Below are 23,579 nucleotides of genomic sequence, written 5' to 3' on the forward strand. Positions count from 1 at the left end.
AAGGAACACAGAGTATTCAGCAAAAGCATGTATTAAACCATTTATTGGAAACTGGTTAAAAATTAAGGCACTCCAAACGTTATGGTTTCTTGAGGTTATAATTTTTGGTTGCTTTTAGAACTATTTCAGAGAAAAGCATGTGGACTGGGGTGGCCTTTCAGATGCCCTGGTGAGGGCTCCATGTCTCGTGAGAGGATTAAATACACTGTACTCAGTGTGTTTAACAATCCCTAGCTCTACTGTCAGCTCAGCAACCTACATTGAGTGAGTTTACATACATACTAACTACTGTATTAATACAAAGTTCATTAAAGTCGATTACAAAGTTTCTCCCATGAATAAACAGCAGAAAGTAAAAATTATCAGGCTGCTTTAAAATATTAAGGAATGTTTCGTAACACTGTAAATTGCTGTCAAACGCCCAGGTCAGAGAAATAAGACTACAGACTCTGTTAAAGGTTAGTTTCTCAGTTTTGTAGAATCGTTAATTCCCAGCACCGGTCTCCATGGTTCAAGGCGTGTCATGCTGTTTTGATCATCCTGGTCTGCATGTGAACTTTATGTGATGGTAGAGCAGCAGGAGTGTGAAGACTGAATGCATGGCTTCTTTTGTGTGCCTGCTGGCCTACTTTCCCGAAGCTGAATGTTTTTCTAATTCAAAGCAATCTGGCCCTGGGGAGTATGTTCAGATTTAAGAGAGGCTGCTTCCACTGTCCCTTCATTGTCTGTTGCTGTCCCTGCCATGAGTTCAGTCTATTACTGAAGCCACGTTTCTTGCTCTGAAAGAAATGGAACCATCATATATGGTGCCACAGGGCACCCGGAGGCCCCCAATGACCTTGTGAGAACACACCTCTAAAGGGAAGTCTCATGACACACCTGAGCCAAAGGAGTGCGGCTCAGAGCCAGGTCACCTTAGAAGCAGGACAATCACCATTGTTTCTGTGTAGTGTGTGGAGATTCCCTCAGCTGGCCCTGGACACGCCACTTCCCAGGGCACAGAGCCCTTCCTCCTCAGGGCTGGCACACAGCCCAATGGCAGGGAGAGCTCAGAGCGCCTCACACACTGGCCTGACACCTGTGTCATTGGGGCTAGAACAGCGAGCAGGCACATGGCAGTACCCATCTTCTGCCTTAGGGAGGTTGTTTCAAAACTTCATTTATAATAGAGGTTTTCACTGGATAACAAGCTTCATGGTCTGCTAAAGATACAAATTAAAATGTCATACAATACATGGTCTGAACATTGATAGTAAAGTTTTCTAGTGAAATCTTTTAGGTGGGAAAATAAATCTAGGATTTTTAAAAAAAGGTTTTCAATGAGTTCACTCATCCATGTTCTTCATTGCAACTACAGCCTAGGAAGTAGGGCCCCTGACACTGTGTCCTGGACGTGGAAAGCCACCAGAATTGACATTTGGGAGACGGGGCAACAGGGACGCGAGGCGCGCACCTGTGGCTTCAGGGGGAAACGACGAGGGACTGGCCGATCCTCCCACGTCACACGCAGAGATGACTCTCCCGGCTGCTGTGTGGAGCTGTTAGTGGGTGGATGGGAAGAAGGTCCGCGCCGCTGCAGCAGGAGGATGGTGTTAGTGTTGCGGCTGTTGGTGTGCAATCAGCTTACAAACTGAGTCGTGGAATGTGCATGATTCCTCCTCAAATTAACAACAAAAACAAAACACCTGCACAGGCTTAATATCTCAAATGGCTAAGTACAGGAACAGGAAAGGGCACAGAAGCTCACAAGAACGGACAGCATTCAGGGCAGCTGTGTCACGCTCACTCCATCAAGGTCAGCAGGCAGGATGGGGGCGGCCAGGCCTGCAGACTGCTGTTCCTAGGAGTGCCTTTGGGACTTGACACGGCAGGAGTGTGTTTTAGTTTTCAAACCTGGCGTATGGGTTTTCTTCTTTAAACAAACCTGCAAACAAAATGGACTTGGTTACAAGTGCATCTAGCCAACAGCAAAATTCAAGACAGCAATACAACTCAGCTTTCTATGGAGACTGACTGAGGCCAATAGGAAAATGGGGATCCTAAGCAGGTTCAAATACTACGCTAAACCTTTTCTCAAAGTCCAAGTACAGGACTTTAACACTGAAATGAAATGTGCCCAAACCAGTAATTTTATGAAAAACAGATCCCAAGAAATAAGGACTTACTTGCTCAAAGAGAAGCTAAGAAATTTAAAGCCAGGGGAAAAAATAAATTAAATAAATAGAAACAATAAATAAATTTAAAAATAAAGATGAGAAAACTGGAGCACACATATAGAAAAAAGAAAAGAAATTTAAAGTCAATATTTCTTCCCACAGATTAGTGGTTAGCTAATATTATACAGGGGGGAAAAATAAAGCACCTTCCTTTAAATGTCCTTATAAATGTGGATTAACTTTTAAAATTAAGGCTGTAAAAAGAACTAATAAGGCCACCATCAATTAAACTGTCAAACATTTACATAAGTAGTAGAATCTATAGTGCTAAATAAATAGGAGTTTTCTCTTTGCATGTGGAAACACACACAGACTCTCTCTCTCTCTCTCTCTCAGTGAGAAGCTGTACTATACACTGAAATTATCTAGAGCCATTGCAACACACTTACTTACTGCAGGGTTTTTTCGGGCGGGGGTGGAGAAGAGATAAGAAGGGAGAAAGAGGCAGGGGATGCAACACGGTGCTCATGTCAGAGGAGGAGGGGAGCCTCAGGCATTGGGGAGAAAGTGCACAGATTTGATAAAGAACTATCATATGGCAAATGCCAAGTACCAGCAGTCTAAGGCCATGTTGAAAAAGAAACAGCTCCCAGCTCTATTTCTAGTTCAGAAGGAAACTGTTCCGTGATACGGAAAGCAAACGCCTTCTAAAACAAGACCTGGGTTTCGCCTGCACTGGTGAAACGGGTGCACTCATGTGCCCCTTCCCCTCACTACTGGGGACCCCTGGGACTTATTCCAGGCAGGAGGGTCTCCAAAGTCCAGGACATTCAAGGGGCTTCATACAAACAGGCACCCGAGTTAATTTCATCAGCACCATTAAAGGTCAAATTAACCACAAAAACGATAGAAACCAAGTGCATCAGTGTAGGAAGTGGCACCTCCACTGACAGCCCCAAGCCCTGGCCCACCAGGCCCGGCCCCACCAAGAGCAGAGGCACCACAAAGTGCAAGGTTTCTCATGCTACAGCGCTTGGCACGCACCTTGACTTTTATTTACAATGTATATATACTACAGGCCCGGTGCACGAAATTCATGCACGGGGGGATGGGGGGAAGAGGGGAGGGTGGTGGTGTCCCCTCAGCCCGGCCTGCACCCTCTCGCAGTCCGGCACCCCTTGGGGGATGTCTGCCTGCCAGCTTAGGCCCAATCGCCCCAGGGATTGGGGCTAAGCCGGCAGTCAGACATCCCTCTCGCAGTCCAGGGCTCTCGCAGTCCGGGACCCCTTGCTCCTTACTGCCCACCTGCAGCGGGGGTGGGAGAGGCTTGCGCTGCTGCAGGTATGCTTGCCAGCCATGAGCCCGGCGTCTGGCGCCCGTCAGCTGAGCGGCATTCCCGCTGTGGGAATGCACTGACCACCAGGGGGCAGCTCCTGCATTGAGCATCTGCCCCCTGGTTGTCAGTGTGTGTCATAGTGACCAGTTGTTCTGCCATTCAGTCGATTTGCATATTAGGGTTTTATCATATAGGATTTTTGTTTGTTAATCCTCACTCGAGGATATTTTTCCATTGCTTTTTAGGGAGAGTGGAAGAGAGAGGGAAAGACAGAGAGAACATCAATGTGAGAGAAACACATCTATTGGTTGCCTCCTGCACGAGCCCCGACAAGGGCCCAGGCCGGGGAGAAGCCTGCAACCAAGGTACATGTCCTTGACTGGAACTGAACCTGGGACCCTTTGGTCCATAGGCCATCGCTCTATCCACTGAGCCAAACCGGCTGGGGCTATTTACATTAATATTAACCAGATGTCAAAGCTCCTTTTGAGGCTCCTCACTTTCGTGGAAAATCAAGCTGTCCCCAGTCACAGGCGTGTACACTGCCGTTCGGTGGGCATGGGCACGCACCCAGGGAGAGGCACCAGGGGAGAGTGGGCAGCGTGCTGGCGCCACTGGACAAGGGAATTGCACCCACACAGGAGCCCATCACCACCTGTCCCGGGACAAGGCCCAACACTGGGGTTTGTGCTGTGGGCAGGAAGAGCATGGTGGCCAGGTGGCAAAGACATATTGGTGCTCTGAGGAGGCCAAGGGGTGGGAATACACAGAAAAAGGCTCTACTAGCCATCGGACGGCTCATCTTAAACAGAGGAAGCCGAGCGGCAAGAGGAGGGCCAGCAGCCTCATGCCTGGAACCAACACTTGGAGGCCACCAAGGTCAACCCCAGCCTGAGGCTGAGCAGGATGCACAGCGCACACCTGTGTCCTCCGGGAGGCCTGCAGAGACCGTGAGAAGGACGTCCAGCCAGTGGGCCAGCTGAACCAGCGTGCACAGCCCAGAGGACCAGCAGCTCGTCAGAGAACAGAGCCTTGAGGATTTACTACTTTAGTGAGTAGGATCCTAATATTCCACCACAACACAGTCTTTCCTTATATACACTGAGGGCTTCAAAATGAGCGCATTAGTCGGATAAGACTTTGACATGTTCCTGGTCCGATTTAGGATTTAGCACAGCTGCCTGGTCCACTTAACCGAATCCCCAGGTCACAAGGTCAAGAGAGGCAGCGTGGCTCAAGGCTAGAGGCCCCAGGGCTGTCATCAGTGAGGGCCTGGCCTCAGGACAGGCCAAGCAAGTCCACTTCTATCATTTCCCAAAACGCTGAGCAATCACTGAGCAGGAGTATCAACGCTCATGTTGTCCACGGATATGAACCAACTAAACACAGGAGCAGACCTAATGTTCTCAAACACTAAAAAATAGCCTCACCACCCGACCCCCAATCTCTCCAAACAAAAACTGAAACAAGCCCAGGAAAAGAACACCCAGAAACAGGGAAAGGACAGCATGGCCTCAGTTCTGGCTGACTCCTTAAAGGAATGCAGCTCCACACACAGGAGTCAGGAGACCCCAGGGTGGAGGGAAGGCACAGAGGAGACCAGACTCACACCCTCCACTCCCCAACCCCCGGCAGACCTTTAAGGCAAACAAGATGGCAGACCAGGAAAGGGGCTACAGCGGACCCCTGTGACGGCCCGCACTTCATAAGCCAAGTATCCCTGGAGAAGTTTGGCTGAGATAAAAATATTCATCTTTTAAGACATTGGATGGAATTAGTTCATAACGGCACCACTTGGAATAGTAGAGACATCTTTCCGTCCCCATAACCTACAGTTAGACCTCATGGGACGTCAACAATGACCAAGATGGCTTGGCATCAATTTCTCACCAACTGAAACAGAGATTCAGTCGATTCTTACCATATTTTTTTCTGATTTCATCATGCCTTGACTTCATCTCTGCCCTCCTAAAAAACAAACAAAACCTTGTTTAGCATCAACATACAATGTAACTTTAAAAGAAGCACCTTTCATTTCCCCCAGCAGAGAAGCTGTGGTTTGTTCTCGTTTTCCAGGAGAGCAGGGTGGGCCGAGCTTGGCCATCAGGCCACACTCCCACTGGGACAGGCAAGGTGATGTGAGCACAGCCTTCTTAGCTGCTCCACTATCATGCTATTCAATTCTTTATTTCAATAAATGCAATTCAAATGTCCAATACTGATTTTTTTAAAAAATTGTTTTCTTATATAAAGAAAAGGTAGCATTCAGTAAAAACCTTATGCTGGTTCTAAAGATGATTAGGAACAAGCAAAAGCTAGTTTTTATTTGAGGCCCATGACTTCAAGGGGATGACCTGGAGACCTGTGGGGCCTTAGGCCTTATCGGCTGCCATCCTGACAAGTCAGCACCCTGTTCCTCATCAGGCAGGGACAGTGACCGAGGGCTGCATCACACACACCTGCCAAATGCTCTGTAACCAGGGAAGTGGGGCTGATCAGCACTGGTGGCACAAGACCCAACTCAGCCAGGGGCTTGAGACAAGTGACCCGATCAAAGGCTTTCCTCCCTCTGAGCCTTGGTCTGCTGGTAAATGAAGATTGAAAAACTGCCTTCAAAGGCTCCTGCCCCTGCGGCATGAGAACCCACTACCATGACATTGCAGCAGGAAGGCTCTGCCAGCTGCAACCTCCAGCTGCAGCCCTGAGGTCACTGACTGGAGGAAGCAGACAGGGAAGCAGCAGGCCTAGGACAAGGAGGGTCGTGGCCACTGGCTAGGTCCCTGCATATATAGCTTCTCACTCTTTGTACCACAACCTAGAAAAATCCACAAACACTTACATGTTGGTAGCTTTTAAAAACGGAGAAGACTTGTGACTTATCAATGTCACTTTCCCGACCTGAGTCCCCTTGAAGGGCACTTCTCCCCCATGGGAATGGGTCTGTGGCCTCACCTTTCTTCCTGCCGTATTCTCCTCTCTTCCTGCTCCCTTATGGCCTTCTCCTCGCTTTTGTCTGGCTTCCGACTCTTCTTCTTTCTGCAGTAGCAGCAGTAGCAGCAGCATGTGGCAACCGCCAGGAGGATGAGGCCCCCAACCACCGACATGGCGATAATCAACGCCTCAAAGTTCACTGTAAGTGCAAAGGGGCCGGGTCAGAGCTGCTTGGAGCAGGAAACCCCGGGGAGCAGCATCCCCTCCTGGATGGTGAGCTATGTCAGAGCGAGGCCCAGGTCTGCAGAGCAGGCCTTTCTTAGTACACAGCTGTGCCATCTAACCATTTCTCCATTAATACAAGCCTGATGCAGCTCATTTAATTACTTAAGTCTAAGTCAAGAGCAATGCATTTATTTTGCACAGGAACTAAATTCTGACCATGGCAAGCAGAGGGACAGGGGATGTGAAAATGGCTGCCTATCATGTCAATGAGTTTATGACTTCCTGTCCAGACCAAACTTCTGAGACAAAGACAAACTTAAGGCAAGTTTTACATTCTTTTCAGCTTCCCCTAAGGATTTATAAATGAAAACCAGTCACTATTTTTTAATTCAATCTGAACTCTAATACTTCTTTTGTGAATGTGTTTTTAATCATCGGTTAAAACAGCCAATGAAGCCCTGGCCAGTGTGGCTCAGTTGGTTGGGTGTCATCTCCTGCTCCACAGGGTTTCGGGCTCGACCCCCAGTAGGGGGCGTGCAGGAGGCGGCCTTTGGATGTTTTACTCTCACATCCATGTTTCGCTCTCTCTCTCTAAACAAATTTTAATTTATTTTATTTTATTGATTTTTCACAGAGAGGAAGGGAGAGGGATAGAGAGCTAGAAACATCGATGAGAGAGAGACATCGACCAGCTGCCTCCTGCACACCCCCCACCACCGGGGGATGTGCCCACAACCAAGGCACATGCTCTTGACCGGAATCGAACCTGGGACCTTCCAGTCCGCAGACCGACGCTCTATCCACTGAGCCAAACCGGTTTCGGCTCTCTAAACAAATTTTAAAAAATCTTAAAAAACCCCACCAGCCATTGAAGACTTGAAGAGCTACCTGGCCAACAGTGGGTTCCAGGCTTCGCATACCCATACCAACTCCAGCTGCTTCTGAAAATGAAGTTAAAATGCCACCACAGGAAGCGGATGATCTCTAATCTCACTTGTGGTCCAGGTGGGGCTTGGACGGTGAGTGTTCTGCTTTGGGGACAGGGAGGCAAGTGGAGGGCTCTGTGCCGGTGTGAACCCACCTCACATTCAGATTGGCTGCCAGCAGAAGAGCACTCACTTATGGGTTACTCAGTCATTTTACAATCAGGAACAGTGTGACATCTGACCAAACCCATCTGAGCCATAACCGTGTTCTTTCCTTCCTTGACCTGCTCTAGAAGCGCTGGAGTTACAATAGTAGTGAAACTAGAAAGAGACCTTCACTAGCAGATGATGTCGTTTCTGACTCAGGAACTCTACAACGATCAACTTTAAAAATGACGGAGATCAATTAGATAGCTGGCTCTAAAATATATCTACCCCCAAAATAGCTTCCCTGCTTAGCAGCTAAAACTAATCATAAAATAAAAACAGAAATCAGCCCTGACTGGTTTGGTTCAGTGGATAGAGCGTCGGCCTGCAGACTGAAAGGTCCCAGATTCGATTCCGGTCAAGGGCATGTACCTGGGTTGCAGGCACATCCCCAGTGGGAGGTGTGCAGGAGACGGCTGATCAATGTTTCTCTCTCATCAATGTTTCTAACTCTCTATCCCTCTCCCTTCCTCTCTGTAAAAAAATCAATAAAATATATTAAAATAAATAAATAAAATAAAATAAAAACAAAAATCATATCGTAATAGGAAGCAAAACCATGAGCCCTTTCCCTGTTATCCTGTATGACAAATCTATGACACTCCACCAGAGGACGTAAGGAATGGCCCAGGGTGACCCAGATGATGGAGTGACATCTTGCTTCTGGACAAAGTTCAAAATGGCCAAGTCCTCATTTTTCTCCAAGCAAACTTCTATTTTTAAGGTTATTATAATTAAAACTCCAAAACATTTTTGCCTAAACTGGATAAAAGGATTCTAAATTGTAAGAATAAAAAGCACCTGTGCCCTGGCCGGCATGGGTAAGCGGTTAGAGCATTCAGGAAGCAACCAATCAATGTGTCTCTTCTCACATCGACGTTTCTCTCTCCCATTCCTCTGTCTCTCCTCCTCTTTCCACTCTCTCTGAAGAGCAATGGAGAAAATATCCTCGGGTGAGGATAAACAAACAAAAAAGCACCTGTGGTGGCCCTGGAGAGGGGGAGGGGAAACAAAAAACCCTCTGTGGTATAAGGCCTAACATCAGTGTTAAGTATACCCTGATGTCTGGTGAAACCAGGAGAGCCCTGAGTGGCCCAGCAAGTTCCCCTCCCCACTTACTCCCACAGGTAAGGCCCCCAGCCAAACCACCGTCCTTATTCCGGGAACCAGGTGCAGGTGTCATTTCCGTCAGCCCTTGGAATTGCTCAAGCAATCACATCGTCTCTCTGACCCAGGCACCACACCCTCTTGTTACTGCAAAGCCTCCTCCCATAGCCCCTAACTCATCCAGCATCCCCTCCCCAAGGGCTGTGACTACAGGTGATGAGTAAACTGCCATGGATCTTGTCCGTCCAGTGTCAGGTGTCAGGTTTGACCATCCCTGTAAGCCCTTGGGAGGGACTTCCATTTCACAAGAGAATTATTAAACCTGCCCTCCACCTGGAAAGGAGCTCATCATCATTAGCCTTCAGAGAAATGCACATTAAAACCACGGGGAGATGCCGCTCACACCCACCAGATGGACTACACCGAAGATGAGTGAGTGCCCAAGCACTGGCAGGGACGTGGAACAACTGGAAGCCCCACATTGCTTGGAGGAGCATGAGCTGGTACACCTCTCTGGAAAAATGCCTGCGGCCCCATAAGGATGAACATGTGGTGAGGCAGCAATTCTACGCCTACATATATGCCCTGTGGAGGGAGCGCTGGCACACAGTCAACACAAGACCGCAGCAGCACCGCAAACCGCCCAAATGCCCTTCAGCAGCAGAATGGAGGCACACCTGTGAACACTGCCCGAAGTCAGAGAGAGACAAACCGGCACACACAACACACAAGGAAGGGCCTCAGACATCCATACTATGGGATGAAGTCAGGTAAGGCAGCACAGGACTTCCTTTATGTGACGTCAGGGACAGGCAGCAGTACCCTATGCTGATGGAGGTCAGTCCAGCAGTTACCCGCGGGGTCAACAGTAACCGCTGTGGGTGCTGGAAATGGTCTGTATATTTTGCTAAGGGGGGAATCACCTATGTACTCATGTAAACACTTACTGAATAGATGTATGTGTGTATACATGTGTGTTTATGTTGCAGACTGTATTCTATAAGGGTGACTTAAGATGTGTGTACCCCAAGAGAAGTTAAACTTCAACTTAAACAGCTCATGCTCAACATGCCCAGGGTCCCAGGGTCCCAGGGTCCCCTGGTCCAGGAGTGATCTTTGTGAAACAGGGAGCAAGGACAGGTTCCATGGAGAAGACAGCGGACAGGACGGAAGCAGAGGGCAGTGAGGCCCAGTGAAGCCTTTCTGGTATGAGGACAGCAGAGAGAATGGTCAACTGGGTGGATGTGACAAAGGGTACGTGGGCACATGCACACATGTGTACGCCCACACAGTAGGCCCCTCAACCACACACACACACAATCCTGGATTCCCTGGGGCCTCAGCACTATAAGTGAGTCTTTCTAATGGAGGCTGATGGATTCTAAAATAGAAATCAATTAGAAAAAAGACAGATAAATAAGGAATAAGCTGCAGGCACACCAAGTGAAATATCCAAGTGTCCTAAGGAAACAACAGCTCCTTTATGCAGCTTAAGAAGGTGGCCTCGCCGTCGCCTCTGTAGCTCAGTTGGTTGAGTGTGTACAGTGCACCAAAAGGTTGCTGGTTCGATTCCTGGTCAGGACACAGGCACAGGTTGTGAATTCAATCCCCTGTCAGGGCACGTATAGAAGGCAACCCATTGATGTTTCTCTCTCACATTGGTGTTTCTTTTTCTCTCCCTCCCTCTCTCTCTAAAACCAATTTAAAAGTAAATAAATAGATAGATAGAAGATAGATAGATAGATAGAAGGTGGTCTCTGTTTGACCCCAAACCTGAAGCCATATAAATAAAGGATTAATAAACCCAACCACATAAAAATGAGTTCCATGTAGCAACATATACCACTGACTAATTTAAAAGCAAACTAGAGTCCGTCGAGTATGGCTCAGTGGTTGAACGATGACCCATCAACCAGGAGGTCACGATTCGATTCCCGGTCAGGACACTTACTGTGGTTGTGAACTCCACAGGTTGTGCAGGAGGCAGTAGATCAATGATTCTCTCTCTCTATTGATGTTTCTCTCTTTCTCTCCCTCTCCCTGAAATCAATAAAGACATATATACATATATTTAGAGCAAACTAGAGCCTGACTGGTGTGGCTCAGTTGGTTGGAGAGTTGTCCTGTGCACCAGAAGATCATGGGTTTGATTCCTGGTTGGGGCACATGCCTAGGTTACAGGTTTGATCCCCGGTCAGGGTGCATATGGGAGGCAACCGATGGATGTATCTCTCTCACATTAATGTTTCTCCCTCTCTCTCTCCCTTTCTCCTGCTCTAAAAAAATAAGTAAGTAAATACATAAAAGTAAACTAGAAAACAATCTGAATCTCACAAAGGGCTAATTTCTGATGAAAGAATACCTGTAACAAACACATGCAGACGACGGGACACAGGCCCATGCTGAGCAGGGATTCCTTGCTTGGGAAGTCAGAGCCCCTTCAGGAACCACAGGGATCAAGGTGGCCCACGAACACCACCAAGACACAAGGTGCTGAGCCATCCAAAAAGCAGCCTTCAACTCACCACCCCCAAGGGTGTGGAGACCCGGTGCAGAGCCAAGGCTGAGGCCTGAAGGTGGGCCTCCAGATATGCAAGGACCCCCCCAGTTAAGACACCACAAGCTCTCACTGGCTCCCCAACTTCCCACTGGGAACATCAAAGAACTACTGGGAATACATTTTCTGGCAGCTTATGTTAATGAGCACAATCAAGAAGCCAATTTTATAAAATGACCACTTACCCCAACAAACGCCCCAGCGTGCAGAGCTCAGCTTACAAAGAGAAGCAGGTGGCAAGATTTTTGTCACTGGATAGTCCACGCATGTTTTATCCGTGTTGCACCAAAGACACTGAGAGAGATAAACATTAAATGTTAGAAATTCAAAGTAAACACCAAAGAACCAGACAGTCCAGGACCTGATTCCCTAAACCAGTGGTCGGCAAACTCATTAGTCAACAGAGCCAAATATCAACAGTACAACGATTGAAATTTCTTTTGAGAGCCAAATTTTTTAAACTTAAACTTCTTCTAATGCCACTTCTTCAAAATAGACTCGCCCAGGCCGTGGTATTTTGTGGAAGAGCCACACTCAAGGGGCCAAAGAGCCGCATGTGGCTCGCGAGCCGCAGTTTGCTGACCGCTGCTCTAAACCATCAGCCACCTGGTCCGCTCACCCTTGGGGGATGGTAATGGCCTGGGCTCTCACCCCAACACAGAGGCTCAACTGCCCTCCAAGAACCATGTCACTTAAACCTCTTTCATTAGGCACCCAGAATAGCCACACAGCCTCTGTGTTGTCATGAAAGATGCCAGGCAGCTCCCCCAGCCCAGGGCCTTTGCATGGCCTGTTCCTTCTGCCTGGAACATTCCTCTCAGACGCATGTGGCTCTCTAACCTCCTCCATGAGGCCTAACCTGGGCAACCTACTTAAAACTGTCCCGCTTACCTCCCTCCGCCCCTGCTGTCGCATTACCTCCTGACACACTCAAGCTGCCTATCGTGGCCCATCATCAGGATAGGCAACCATTTGCATCAATGAAGGATCCCGACCAGGCGGACCAAGGCTGGCCCTTGGCAGGAGCTCAGTATCTGTTAGTGGGCTTCTGTGACCATGATCACCACCGTGTAAAGACCCTACCTCTGACCTCTGCAAGAGCAGCCAGTGAGTATTACCTCCAGCCGTCTTAAAGATAGTGCCACCGAGGCTCAAAGGCACCTACTGGAACCTCACAGAGGCCCCTAAGCCCCTACAGTGTCAGGGGACAGGCGGTCTGGGGCAGGGGCAGTGCCTTCACCCAGTGCGTGTGCGCGGGGGAGTCTGGAGCTGGCACTGTGGCGCTGGCAACAAAGGAAGTGGGGCTGAGGCTGCAGGACGTGCCTGCACAAGAAGAACTTGCCTTGTTATTTGAGATCTTAAAGGTAACCGTTTTATGGCGTTCTTTTTCCTTTGAGATTTTAATAGGACACAAAGTCATGGTATTTTTTTTTTTTTTTTTGGTCCCAGGTTAGGATGAACGTCTACTGCACAATATATTAGAATAAAGGCTCCCCAGGCCTCCTTATGTAACATCCACTTTACTGTGTTGTGTTTAAAATGGTTGAGCATACTTAATAAACAGCAGGAGAAAACCCTTTTTATTTTGGCTGTTTGAGAATATCTTGCATTTTAGTGGTTTTGTTCTGGTTTAACAATGTTTGGTAAATCTTCCATTTTCAAACAGCTTAAGTTTTAAATGTCTAATTTTCCATTTTTCTATGATGATTTTACCAAAAGCCATAGGCGTTCACTAGGAGGGTAAGTTCTCTTCTCTGGTGTTGTTGTGGTTGTTTTTGTTACACGAGTGAGGGAATATGTTCATGGTACACAACTGAGTGACACCAACGGGACACAGAGCGCGCCCTCAGCCTCCCTCTGACCTGCTCAGGTCTTCCGGCCTCCGAGGCACCGCCCATCCTCCCAGAGACTCCTGTGCACTGCTGGGCCCACACGCACGGCCCACCCGCTTTCACCCACCTGCACGTGTGCGCCCGCAGCTCTGACTTGATCTGTCTGGGTTCAGAGTGGGGGTCAGGACTTCAGATGAAGTGCCCACCCCACTGTGATCTGAACATGTCCCTCACCGGCACCTCCCCAATCTCCTTCCCAGAGAGGTGAGAGTTGAACAGGACAGTGCTGCAAAGGAGCTCTGGGAACTGCAGAGCCACACAGACTCTACCATTTTTACGGCTGAAATGACTTCAGTAGAAAAACCCAGACACTGAAAAGAAGCAACATCAAGAAAGTGCCACCCTGCGGACCAGAGCCCCCCGGTCTGGTTCAGCGTTGTCAACGATAAGACCTGAAACTGCAGTACAAGCTCCCTTCTGGTTTAATTGGCAGAGGTAAGTCCTATAACCCACCAAATGTGTTTGGGACCCGAGACCCTCCCATGTTTTTGTAAAAACATGGGTCCATGTCTTGAAGGGGGAATCATCTGATCTTTCCTGACCGCTGCCCTTGGTGATTAAACCCTAATGTGAGGGAAAGAGAAACATAGGCTGTGTAGTTCCAACACACGCAAAGACCCGGCCCCAGCGGGGAGGCAGCCTCCCCCAGGGCCCGAGGCCAAGGCCCCACAAAGGGTGTTTTCTCTCCCAGCCATCCCTACCCTGGGTCAGCTTCTCTCGGGTCCTCAGTGCTGACCACACAGCGCTACGGTGAAATGGAGCCAGACACTCACAGGCTGCTGGACCGGGTGCTGCCCAGGAAGTCAATGCCTGAGGAGTGGCAACTGGACCCTAACAAAGCAGCACTGTTCCCACAAGTCCTGTGACGGCCAGATGCGGTGGGAGGTTTCCCCAGCGTCACATGTAACTCTCCCTTCTCCCTGTGGCCTGCTGCACACACCTGTGTGTTAGATCCCAGGACGGCCCCTGTGGAGGGGACCCACATGAGCCTTGGGCCTGCACTCCAGAGCAGCTGCCCTCTTGCTCAAGGTCACACAGGGACTTACAAGAACCAGGGACGTTGGGGCATCCTGGCTGCGAGGCTCACCTCCTGACTAGTGAGCTGTGAACAGTCTGATCCCACTGGACCAGATGCCCCCAACTCCCCCATTGACCTGGCGCCTGTGTCTCCCCTGGCTCTCGCCTCTCTTCCCCATTCCTGTGTGAAGAGCTGAGAGAGAAGGACCTCCCCGGCCCTGGTGGAGACGCAGGACACAGAGAGCTAGGACTTTGGCTGGAGGTTTACAGGCGGCTCGCGTTCCTCTGACCCCTCAGCGGTGGATGACAAGGGCTTTGGGCACACTCCTGCTGCAACTCCAGGGACCATCTGAAGATGGAGTCATAACCCCTGTCCCCAACAGGCCTCTATGGTCTAATGACACCAACATGAGGCCCTAGTCACAGGTTAATAGTCACTGACTGACCCCTCAGCCCAGCGCTCATCCCATCTGCTCCTCTGTCCCCGCAATCCCCGTTCTGATCAGCACTGCACCAACGTTCACCACCACCTCAGGGGGGTCTGAGGCTTCCCCCCCAGCCACACATGCTCCCACCACAGGCCTGGTGCACACCTTTTGTGACCCCGTACCTGTTTCAGGAGTTAAATATGCCTATTAGTGATGCTCAGGTGGCATCTGCAGTCCCCCTGGGACAGCTTGAGATGCCTGAGAAGGGCTAAAATAATATTTAATATCCATCACGAAAATCTCCCACATCCCCAACATCTGAGCCCTCAGCACACACCAGGGACACCCCCGTTAGCAAAAGTGGGCCGGCTTCCAGTCACGTGCTACTTACGGAGACATTTTTCAGGCACTCTTGGCAGGTCTTGTTTGTGTTCTGGGAGCAAGCTGTGGGGGGAAAACAACATATCAGCCAGGAGGGCAGGGAGGGTGCTAGTGAGTGATGCACAGGGTCCTTTCTGGGTACCAAGCCTCCAGGGACAGAGTAGTTACTGAGCCCGCTGCAGCAGGGCACCAAGAGGTATATGAAAACATCACACACGGCTGTACCCACGGGCGTCTTTTAGGAAAGGTGACTGAGCATCCCTCAGAAGGGGAGCCACGGGGTCAGATACCATGGACCACTAGCCAGCTGAGGCCACCAGCTCAGCAGCAGACACTCTCTGTGGAAGCTAAGACCACAGCAATGCCAGGGCCACTTGACTACTGGCCAGTCCCACCAGCCTCTCAGAGAGGGGTATGTTCTGGGCACATAGGGGAGAAGCTGGCTGCAATCTCTAGGAGCCACTCTGGGGACCCTCCCAGCACTGTTGCTCCAGGGAGGGGTCAAACCCCACACCAAGAACGTGTGATAAGTGAAACTTTTCCAATATGACATCAGGCAGCTGCTATTACTCCACCCTATCCCTTAAAACAAACACACACTTTGAAAAGAGCTCTGCACAAACTCATTAATCACTAGGAACTACAACTTAAAAGTCATGATAATATACCACTTCATTACCATCAGAATGGATAAAATTAAAGACTGACAATCCTAAATGTTGGCCAGGCTGCAGAGCAAGTGGGGACTCTCATACAGTTTTGCAGCGAGTACAAATTGGTTCTACCACTTGAAAAATAGAGCTGGCACTTCCTCGTAAAACAAACATATATGTCTACCCTATGACTCAGCAATTCCACTCTTAGATATTTCACCCAGGAAAAATTAGAACATACGTCCACAGGAAGACTTGTATAGGAGTGTTCATAGCAACTTTATTTTTAATATGCCAAAAGCTGAAAACAGCCCAGATGTCCAGGTATAGAATGATGGACAGACAAACGCAGTCATACAATGGAACACTATTCAGTCACAAAAAGTAGTACATACACAAAAACACGAATGGATCAGTAAACAATCATCTAAATGGAGCCACTTGAACATGGAGCTGGAGCTGCCATGCCAAAGGAACTGCCTCGCATGTTTTCATTCCCAAATCTTTGGAACGTTAGAACAGCGCAAAATAACCTTTGAACTGGGCCTGAGCAACCTTGTTTCTCAAAAAACTATTTGTAAAGACAACAAGAAAGCACATACTTATATAACTACTGGATTGAAAATTAAAAATACTATTTAGCCCTGGCTGGTTTGGTTCAGTGGTTAGAACATCACAACCAACTGATGTTCTCTCTCGCGCCCCCCCCCCCCCTCCCTCTCTTCCACTCTCTCTTAAAAAAAAGAAAAAATATCCTCGGGTGAGGATAAACACACACACACACACACACACACACACACACACACATCCACTGTTTAGAATTAATGTCACTATATTATGTTATCTGCACCAACAGCCTTCCTTCTACTGATATAATTGTTCCCCTTACCTTTCTCATAAATATCCATTGCTTCTGTCCCCTAACTGGGACAAGATCTGGGTTTCTGCCTGAATTAGTATATCTAGAATAACTATTCTTTTTTTTTTTAAATATATTTTATTGATTTTTTACGGAGAGGAATGGAGAGGGATAGAGAGCTAGAAACATCGATGAGAGAGAAACATCCATCGGCTGCCTCTTGCAAACCCCCTACTGGGGATGTGCCTGCAACCAAGGTACATGCCCTTGACTGGAATCGAACCTGGGACCCTTCAGTCCACAGGCCGACGCTCTATCCACTGAGCCAAACCAGTTTCAGCTAGAATAACTATTCTTATTGATCTCAGCTAAATGCTGCTGCCTCTCACTTGGAAAGGCCTTTTATTTTTAGGTTAGCATTATCTTATAACTCATCCAGTGGCTTACTACTGTTCCTGCATTTCACTGTATGTACAAGATATCTTAAGGAAAAAAAAACCATGAACTCTAGTTAATGACAGGCAGCGAAGTACTGGGGGAAGTGTAGGATGTCTGTACCTTACTTCAAAAAGCCTTCACGGAAGGACGGGGGTGGGGTGGGGGGGGGAGGGTCACTTGTACAGAGACGACACAGCACAAAATGAAGGATAAAAGCTGAGCTTGTTGGGTATATGAGTGTTGACTACTCTATTCTTTCAATTTTGCTGTATGAAGATTTTCATAATAAAATGTAGGGAAAAGAGCTTTAGCTTCTAGTTACATTTTTTATTCACTGTGTTTGTTAAGTGGGACTTACTCTAAAATAATTGGTTCGTCTATTCAATAGTGTAGTTCTTCTACATCCCGTTTCTCTAAATAAAATCCTATTTATTTTAAATGAAATATAAGTCTATTCTTTCATGTATTATTCTGCAGCAATTATTACCAAATACTACTCTTTTCAGCGTCTTTAATGGTGTGCTATTGGGTTTATGTTGAAGCTTATTTTTAAACTATTTTAAGTACTCAGAACAACAGATTTCATTTAGCTTCAGGAAGGTAAAGAAGATTGACAGCCCCTGAAATGCCTCGATTTCTCAAAACACTACTAAGAGAGACAGGGTGACAGTGGCGTTTTGGTAACAGGCACCGCCATTTCAGAGGTCCCAATGCGCCGGCACTGGCAGAAGGGAGAAGCAAAGACCCCTGTGGTGTCAGGCTGATGATGAACTCTGAAAAACTCGATTCCTAGCTCTGTCCACTAAAGGTCCTAGAAAGGACAACATACCCAGGAGCAAGGGGCATGTGTGGTGCCCAGGTCTTGGTTTCTAGACGCTGTTCCCCAGTAAGAGAAACCAGGGCTCCTTGGAGAAACAGCAGATTGTAGAATTGGCACAGAGGAAGGACAAGATCAGCCCTGGGCAGCTTGCTGTGCCAGAAAGTGGCGCAAGTTGATGGGTAAATGGTAAAAGGACCCAGAAGCAGATATTGTGTGTGTGTGTGTGTGTGTGTGTGTGTGTGTGTGTGTGTGGCGGGGGGTCCTCCTTGTTAAACTGGGACCATTTAAACAACCAAGTGGATGACAGCAATGGACTCTGACCTCTTGAATTGTCCATGGTTTCATACTGACATGAAATAAATATAGAGAGAAGGCAACTAGCAAAGGTGAAAGCATTTCCACTTTGCAACCATCACAGTAAACAGGGATGCCGAGACCATTGTGCCCATTGGTGGTGCCTTCCCATGTTAATCATCACTTAACCATGAGAAACGGCACCTGAAAAGTGATCAAAGTATCACCAGTATAACCTGTGACCACATGACAATGGGACCAAGTGACAGCAGGTGCCTCCCGGAGGGTGAGGGAGAAGGACAGTCACCGAGTGGTTGAATCCTGTCAAAATTCACTGGAATCAAATCAAAGAAAACCCACACAAGACCAAGCTGAGGGTCTTTCACAAAGCAGCTCTCTGAAAACACCGGAGACTGAGGAGCTGTTCCAGAGGAACAGATATTAAGAGACGTAACTACATGTACCATGTGAGCCTGGATGAGGCCAGAGGACAGGATGGGGACATAGGACGCTACTGGGAAACTGGGTACAAGGATGCCTATGTTAAATCAAGTATTCAAGTATCATTATCACTGGTGATTTTCCAGATTTTGGTCTTATATTCCCGTTATGTAAAAGAATCCTCATTCTCAGGACACACACTCCCAAGAATTTAGGGGTCAAGGGTCACATCACAACTGACTCTCAAATAGTTTGGTTAAAGCTAACACGCAGACAAGGAGGAGTGGCAAAGCAGATGTGGCAAATGCTGTGGGAACAGAAAGGGATTTGGAACTCATTGTTCTAGTTGTTTCTTCAGCTTATCTGTGGCTCTGAACTTTTTCTAAATAGAGAGTTAGGCAGCGGAGGTACGGGGGGGCGGGGAAGGGGGATCTGTATACCACCTAACACATCCACCCTCGAGTCCTTTTTGAAAACTTCTACAAGGAAGGACGCACTTACTCCTCAGGGGAGCAGGGGTGATGTGGGACAGGAAATTTTTTCACGGGGATTTTCATTTTTGAAGTCTTTGTGAACTGGTGTTGCGTGAACTAAAAGAACCATGGTCCAAAGCACACAGCATAAACTTCATCCACCCCAGGGCCCCTGATTACCGGCCAGTATGAGTCAACAAAGAAGCATGGGAGGCGGAAGCCAAGCAAACTGCCCAGCCCTCCTCCAGCACCAGCACAGCCAGGAACAGGGCAGGTTTTCAACACAGGCAGAAACAGCCATGTCAAACAAGTTCAGCGCTGGAAGGTCATCCTGCTCCAAACACCCCCTCCTCCCGCCTGGTGAGCAAAGACAATACATGAACCATGTGCTACCGCTTCAAGGATGGGGAGTTTTCCTTCACTGCATCTCATCTCATCACATGTGCTCAGCGCCAGAGAAAGCAAAAACAACAACAACAACAACACAGTTTCTTTTTTCTTTTTTTAAGATATATTTTTATTGATTTCAGAGAGTAAGGAAGGGAGAGAGAGAGAGAGAGACATCAATAATGAGAGAGAATCATTGGCCGACTTGCTCCTGCACACCCCCTACTGGGGATCAAGCCCGCAACCGCAACCCGGGCCTGGGAATCGAGCCCGCAACCGCAACCCGGGCCTGTGCCCTGACTGGGAGTTGAAAGGTGATCTCCGGTTCACAGGTCACACCAGCACTGTTTCTTAAGTCTCCTGCTGAATGTGATGTCCTGCCTGACTTCTGAAAGCTGATGACGGAGAAAATCTCCAACTTAGATTCTATTTATTAACAATTAAAGAACTTCAGGTCTCACTCACTCTGGATTGTTCTTCTGTGGGATACACTAACCCATGACCCACTTTCCAGTTCTTCTCAGGTGAGTCAACTGATTAAGTACAAAAGATCACAGGCTAGCATGTGTAAAGAGATAATGTTTTTTAGAAATAAGGAAACAAGTAAGTCTATTACTTACGGTCCATATGTCATACAAGAGGCCAAAGGGATGTAGCTGCTGAGCCCTTAGGCAGGGGAACAAGCCCCTTCTTCGGGCTTTGTGCCCACACTGCACGTGACTGAGCTGACACTGTCCATTTCACGCGAGAAATGAGGGCGGAAAATTCTCTTAGACAAAAAAGCCCTGCTCACCTTCCTATCCCTGTAGAAAAGAGTAAAGACGGTAGTGCATAACACCATGGGCCACGTGTACAGAGCCTACCGAGAACACCTACGCTACCTGAGGAGAAAGCCCCAGTTCTCGGTGGGCAGCGGGAAGGAGGCTGCAGACCCTGCCAACCCAGCTGCTCTACCAGGAGCAGTCAGGCTCGAGGGAGCTCCGTGGGGTCCCTCTGTCTAAGACACCAGCCTAAGGTCCTCTGACGTGTCGTCTCTCCCTGAGATGTACAGATGAAACTCTAGGATGGAGTCTGACCCATGCACCATACAAGGGGGGTCCAAAAGCACGGGAAGGTTTCTTCAACGTAATGAAATCGCCCTCAAGATCTTCAATGCCTGGTGGGTTCCTCCGGACTCCCGCCAGCAAAGCGCACAAGAAGACAGTAGAAATTGTTGGTTTGGGATGGGCATGACGTATGCTTAGCATTCACACACCTGGGAGGGTTAATTTTACGTATCACCTTGACCTGGCTAAGGGATGTCTAGGGGGCTGGTAAAACCTTCCTTCTGAGTGTTGTCTACTTGCTGGAGCTAGGATTTCTATCTTCTCCTGCCCTGGGACGTCGGTGCTCCTGGTTGCTGGACCTTCAGACTAGGCTGCAACTTACACCACCGGCTTCCCGGGTCTCGGGCCCTCTGATTTGGACTGAGCTACACCACCCGCTTTTCTGGGCCTCCAGCTTGTAGACGGCAGATCTCGGGACTGCTCAGTCTCCAGTCATGTGAACCAATCCCTCAAATAACTCTCTTTCGCTACAGCTATGCTGGTTCTGGAGAGCACTCATCTCCTTACAAGGGAGACACAATGTTTTAAATAGTGTACTCACATTCCTACAGAACTACAAGCCGAAAAAAATATCACACTAAGTACACACTCTATGGGAAGGGGGAGCCTCAGTGCTCTAACAGTGCCCCCTCTCCAAATATAGAGGAGTGCAGACCCCAAGCGCACCTGGACAGCAAACACCATAACAACACACCACTGCTCCCATCTGACCATGTTGTTGATGAGAGAAACCACAGTTCACCCACCACCCACCCAGGACTCGGGGCACCTCTAGGAGACAGAAGTGGGATCCTATGAGCTAAAGCAGGGGTCCTCAAACTTTTTAAACAGGGGGCCAGTTCACTGTCCCTCAGACCGTTGGAGGGCCGGACTATAGTTTAAAAAAAAAAACTATGAACAAATTCCTATGCACACTGCACATACCTTATTTTGAAGTAAAAAAACAAAACAGCAAAAACACCCGCATGTGGCCCGCGGGCCGTAGTTTGAGGACGCCTGAGCTAAAGCAAATGAGAGCAGCTTCCAACTGGACTGACAGCAAGTGTACACGTTGTGGCTAGAGAAGGAACTGCTTTTTACCAAAAAATATTAGGATAGTTTTAGTTTAATTCCCAAACACTTCAGGGCACTTCCTGACACGCACCCTCAGCCACTGAGAAGATTCTTGCGCAATTACGATTCTTTTGCCAGACATGCATTCTGTTTCCTAAAAAGTACTCAGTCCCAATTTCTGCTGAGAATCCAACTTAGACCAAAAGTTCCCTCTACAGTGCAACTGGACTGCTCTGTTAACCAATGTCGCAAACACACACACGATTAATCTTAGAAGCAGATCAGAAGAAACTCTAACCGTCCTGCACTGGAGTAAGTACGCAATAAGGTCACAGAGAGGAAAGGTGTCTACTGTGCTAAGCAGACGACAAAGCCTGGGCTAACCTGAGTGGAGAAAGACACTGGCCTCAGGCTGGGGCTACCTCAATTCTACTTGCAAAGATCTCGAAACGGAGACTTAAGAGGCCGGCCCCTGGCTCCATTTCCCACAACTAGGGATCGCAGGGGGAACTCCACACACAGCGGCCAGCCTGAAACATTTCCGAAACAGACGGACACTCCCGCCTCAGCTCACACACTTCCTCATTTTCCACCTGGCCCTGGGGCTGTGGCCCCCTCCCCTGCACCTCCAGCAATACAGAACTCCGTGTCTGCAACTCTTTGGCCCTCAGGTCATGCAATTTGCTCCACGAACACTCCCTCACCTACACCCCTCCCCACCCTCAGCACCCTGATAGCTTGTTTCTTGGTCAGTCTCCCCAGAAACTCAGCCTCTCAGGCACAGACAGGAACCCTGGATCACCACCGGGTTCCAGGCACCCGCACGCACAGGTGGTTAATAACAGGTGGGATAAACCAAGGAAGAAGGCCCCCCGCAGTTCGGGGTGTGGCAGGGCATCATCAGCCCGACTCCAAGTGGCGCTGTGCCTGCCTCCCTACCTCACCCTAATGCCCCCGATAACTCCGAGCACCCCTCCTCGAGTGGGGCAGTGCGGCGGACCTGGACCACCCCGCGGAGCGGTGGCAGCGGCTGAACCAAGACAAAGAGATGGCCAGCCCCCTCCAGGGGCCCCAGCGGCGTCGAGACCCGCGTGACCGGACACTCGGGTGGCCACCCCCGCAGACCGCGGCCCGGAGGTGGAGCCGCGACCCCTCGTAGCTGTGACCCCGCGTCCCAGAACCCCTAGGCCTCCACGCCCCCTGCCTGGCACCAGAACCCCGCGCCTCCCTTACCTTCCCGCCCGACCCCAGTACCCCGCACCCCCTCCGCGGCCCCCCCCCCCCACCTTAGCACCCGAGCCCCCTCCGAGGTCCTCACCGGATCCGGGCGACTCCTGCACCGCGGCCGCCTGGAGGAGCAGCAGGAGCAGCGTGGCGCCGCCGAGGGGCAGCCCCCAGCGCACTGTCCGCCCGCAAGCCCCGCCGGAGCCCATGGTGGTAATGGCCCAGCCGGTCGGCGGGTCGGTGGTAAGTCCCGCAGCCTCCACCAGGAAAAGACTCGCGCCGGAAGTGGGCGGGGCGGGCGGCACTAGCGAGTGCGCAGCCGCGAGCCCAACTCGCCCCGCCCCTCGCCCTCGGGCCCACCCCTGGCGGAGGGTGCTCCCGCCTCCCAGCTTGACGCGAGCGGGGCTCAGTGCGCCTGCGCAGCGGAAAGGTGGGGACTGCGAGGAGCGCCCCCTGTGGGTCAGTGCCCCTGCGCGGCTGAAAGGTATGGTCTGTGCTAGGGTCGCTGTCTTTTTTTAAAATATATTTTTATTGATTTCAGAGAGGAAGGGGGAGGGAGAGAGAGATAGAAACATCAGTGATGAGAGAGAATCATTGATCGGCTGCTCCCACACGCCCTCTACTGGCGATGGAGCCTGCAACTTGGGCCTGTGCCCAGACTGGGAATT

The 23,579-nt window shown here is 49.4% G+C and overlaps 1 protein-coding gene across 1 annotated transcript; it reads right to left on the reverse strand.

Moving 5' to 3' along the window:
- Positions 1-15: 15 nt before the first annotated feature.
- PTTG1IP (PTTG1 interacting protein) lies at positions 16-23,189 on the reverse strand. The gene is made up of 6 exons (XM_008145751.3): positions 23,006-23,189; positions 15,174-15,226; positions 11,631-11,739; positions 6,445-6,622; positions 5,414-5,460; positions 16-1,924 (listed from the first exon to the last, which is right to left on the reverse strand). The coding sequence occupies exons 1-6, from the start codon at positions 23,118-23,120 to the stop codon at positions 1,881-1,883; spliced, it is 546 nt and encodes a 181-aa protein (XP_008143973.1). The 5' UTR covers positions 23,121-23,189; the 3' UTR covers positions 16-1,880.
- Between the last annotated feature and the right edge of the window lie 390 nt (positions 23,190-23,579).

Source organism: Eptesicus fuscus, chromosome 3 (genome assembly GCF_027574615.1).
Source record: "Eptesicus fuscus isolate TK198812 chromosome 3, DD_ASM_mEF_20220401, whole genome shotgun sequence".
Classification (NCBI taxonomy): Eukaryota; Metazoa; Chordata; class Mammalia; order Chiroptera; family Vespertilionidae; genus Eptesicus; species Eptesicus fuscus.

What these genes read in the sequence shown, in the direction of transcription:
- PTTG1IP (XM_008145751.3), bottom strand. Translation starts at nt 23,120, where the DNA reads ATGGGCTCCGGCGGGGCTTGCGGGCGGACAGTGCGCTGGGGGCTGCCC. An exon ending in ACGCTGGGGCGTTTGTTGGG is followed by an intron (nt 6,623 to 11,630) that starts GTAAGTGGTCAT and finishes TTGCACTTACAG; the next exon opens with TGAACTTTGAGGCGTTGATT. An exon ending in AGAATACGGCAGGAAGAAAG is followed by an intron (nt 5,461 to 6,444) that starts GTGAGGCCACAG and finishes TTTGTTTTTTAG; the next exon opens with GAGGGCAGAGATGAAGTCAA.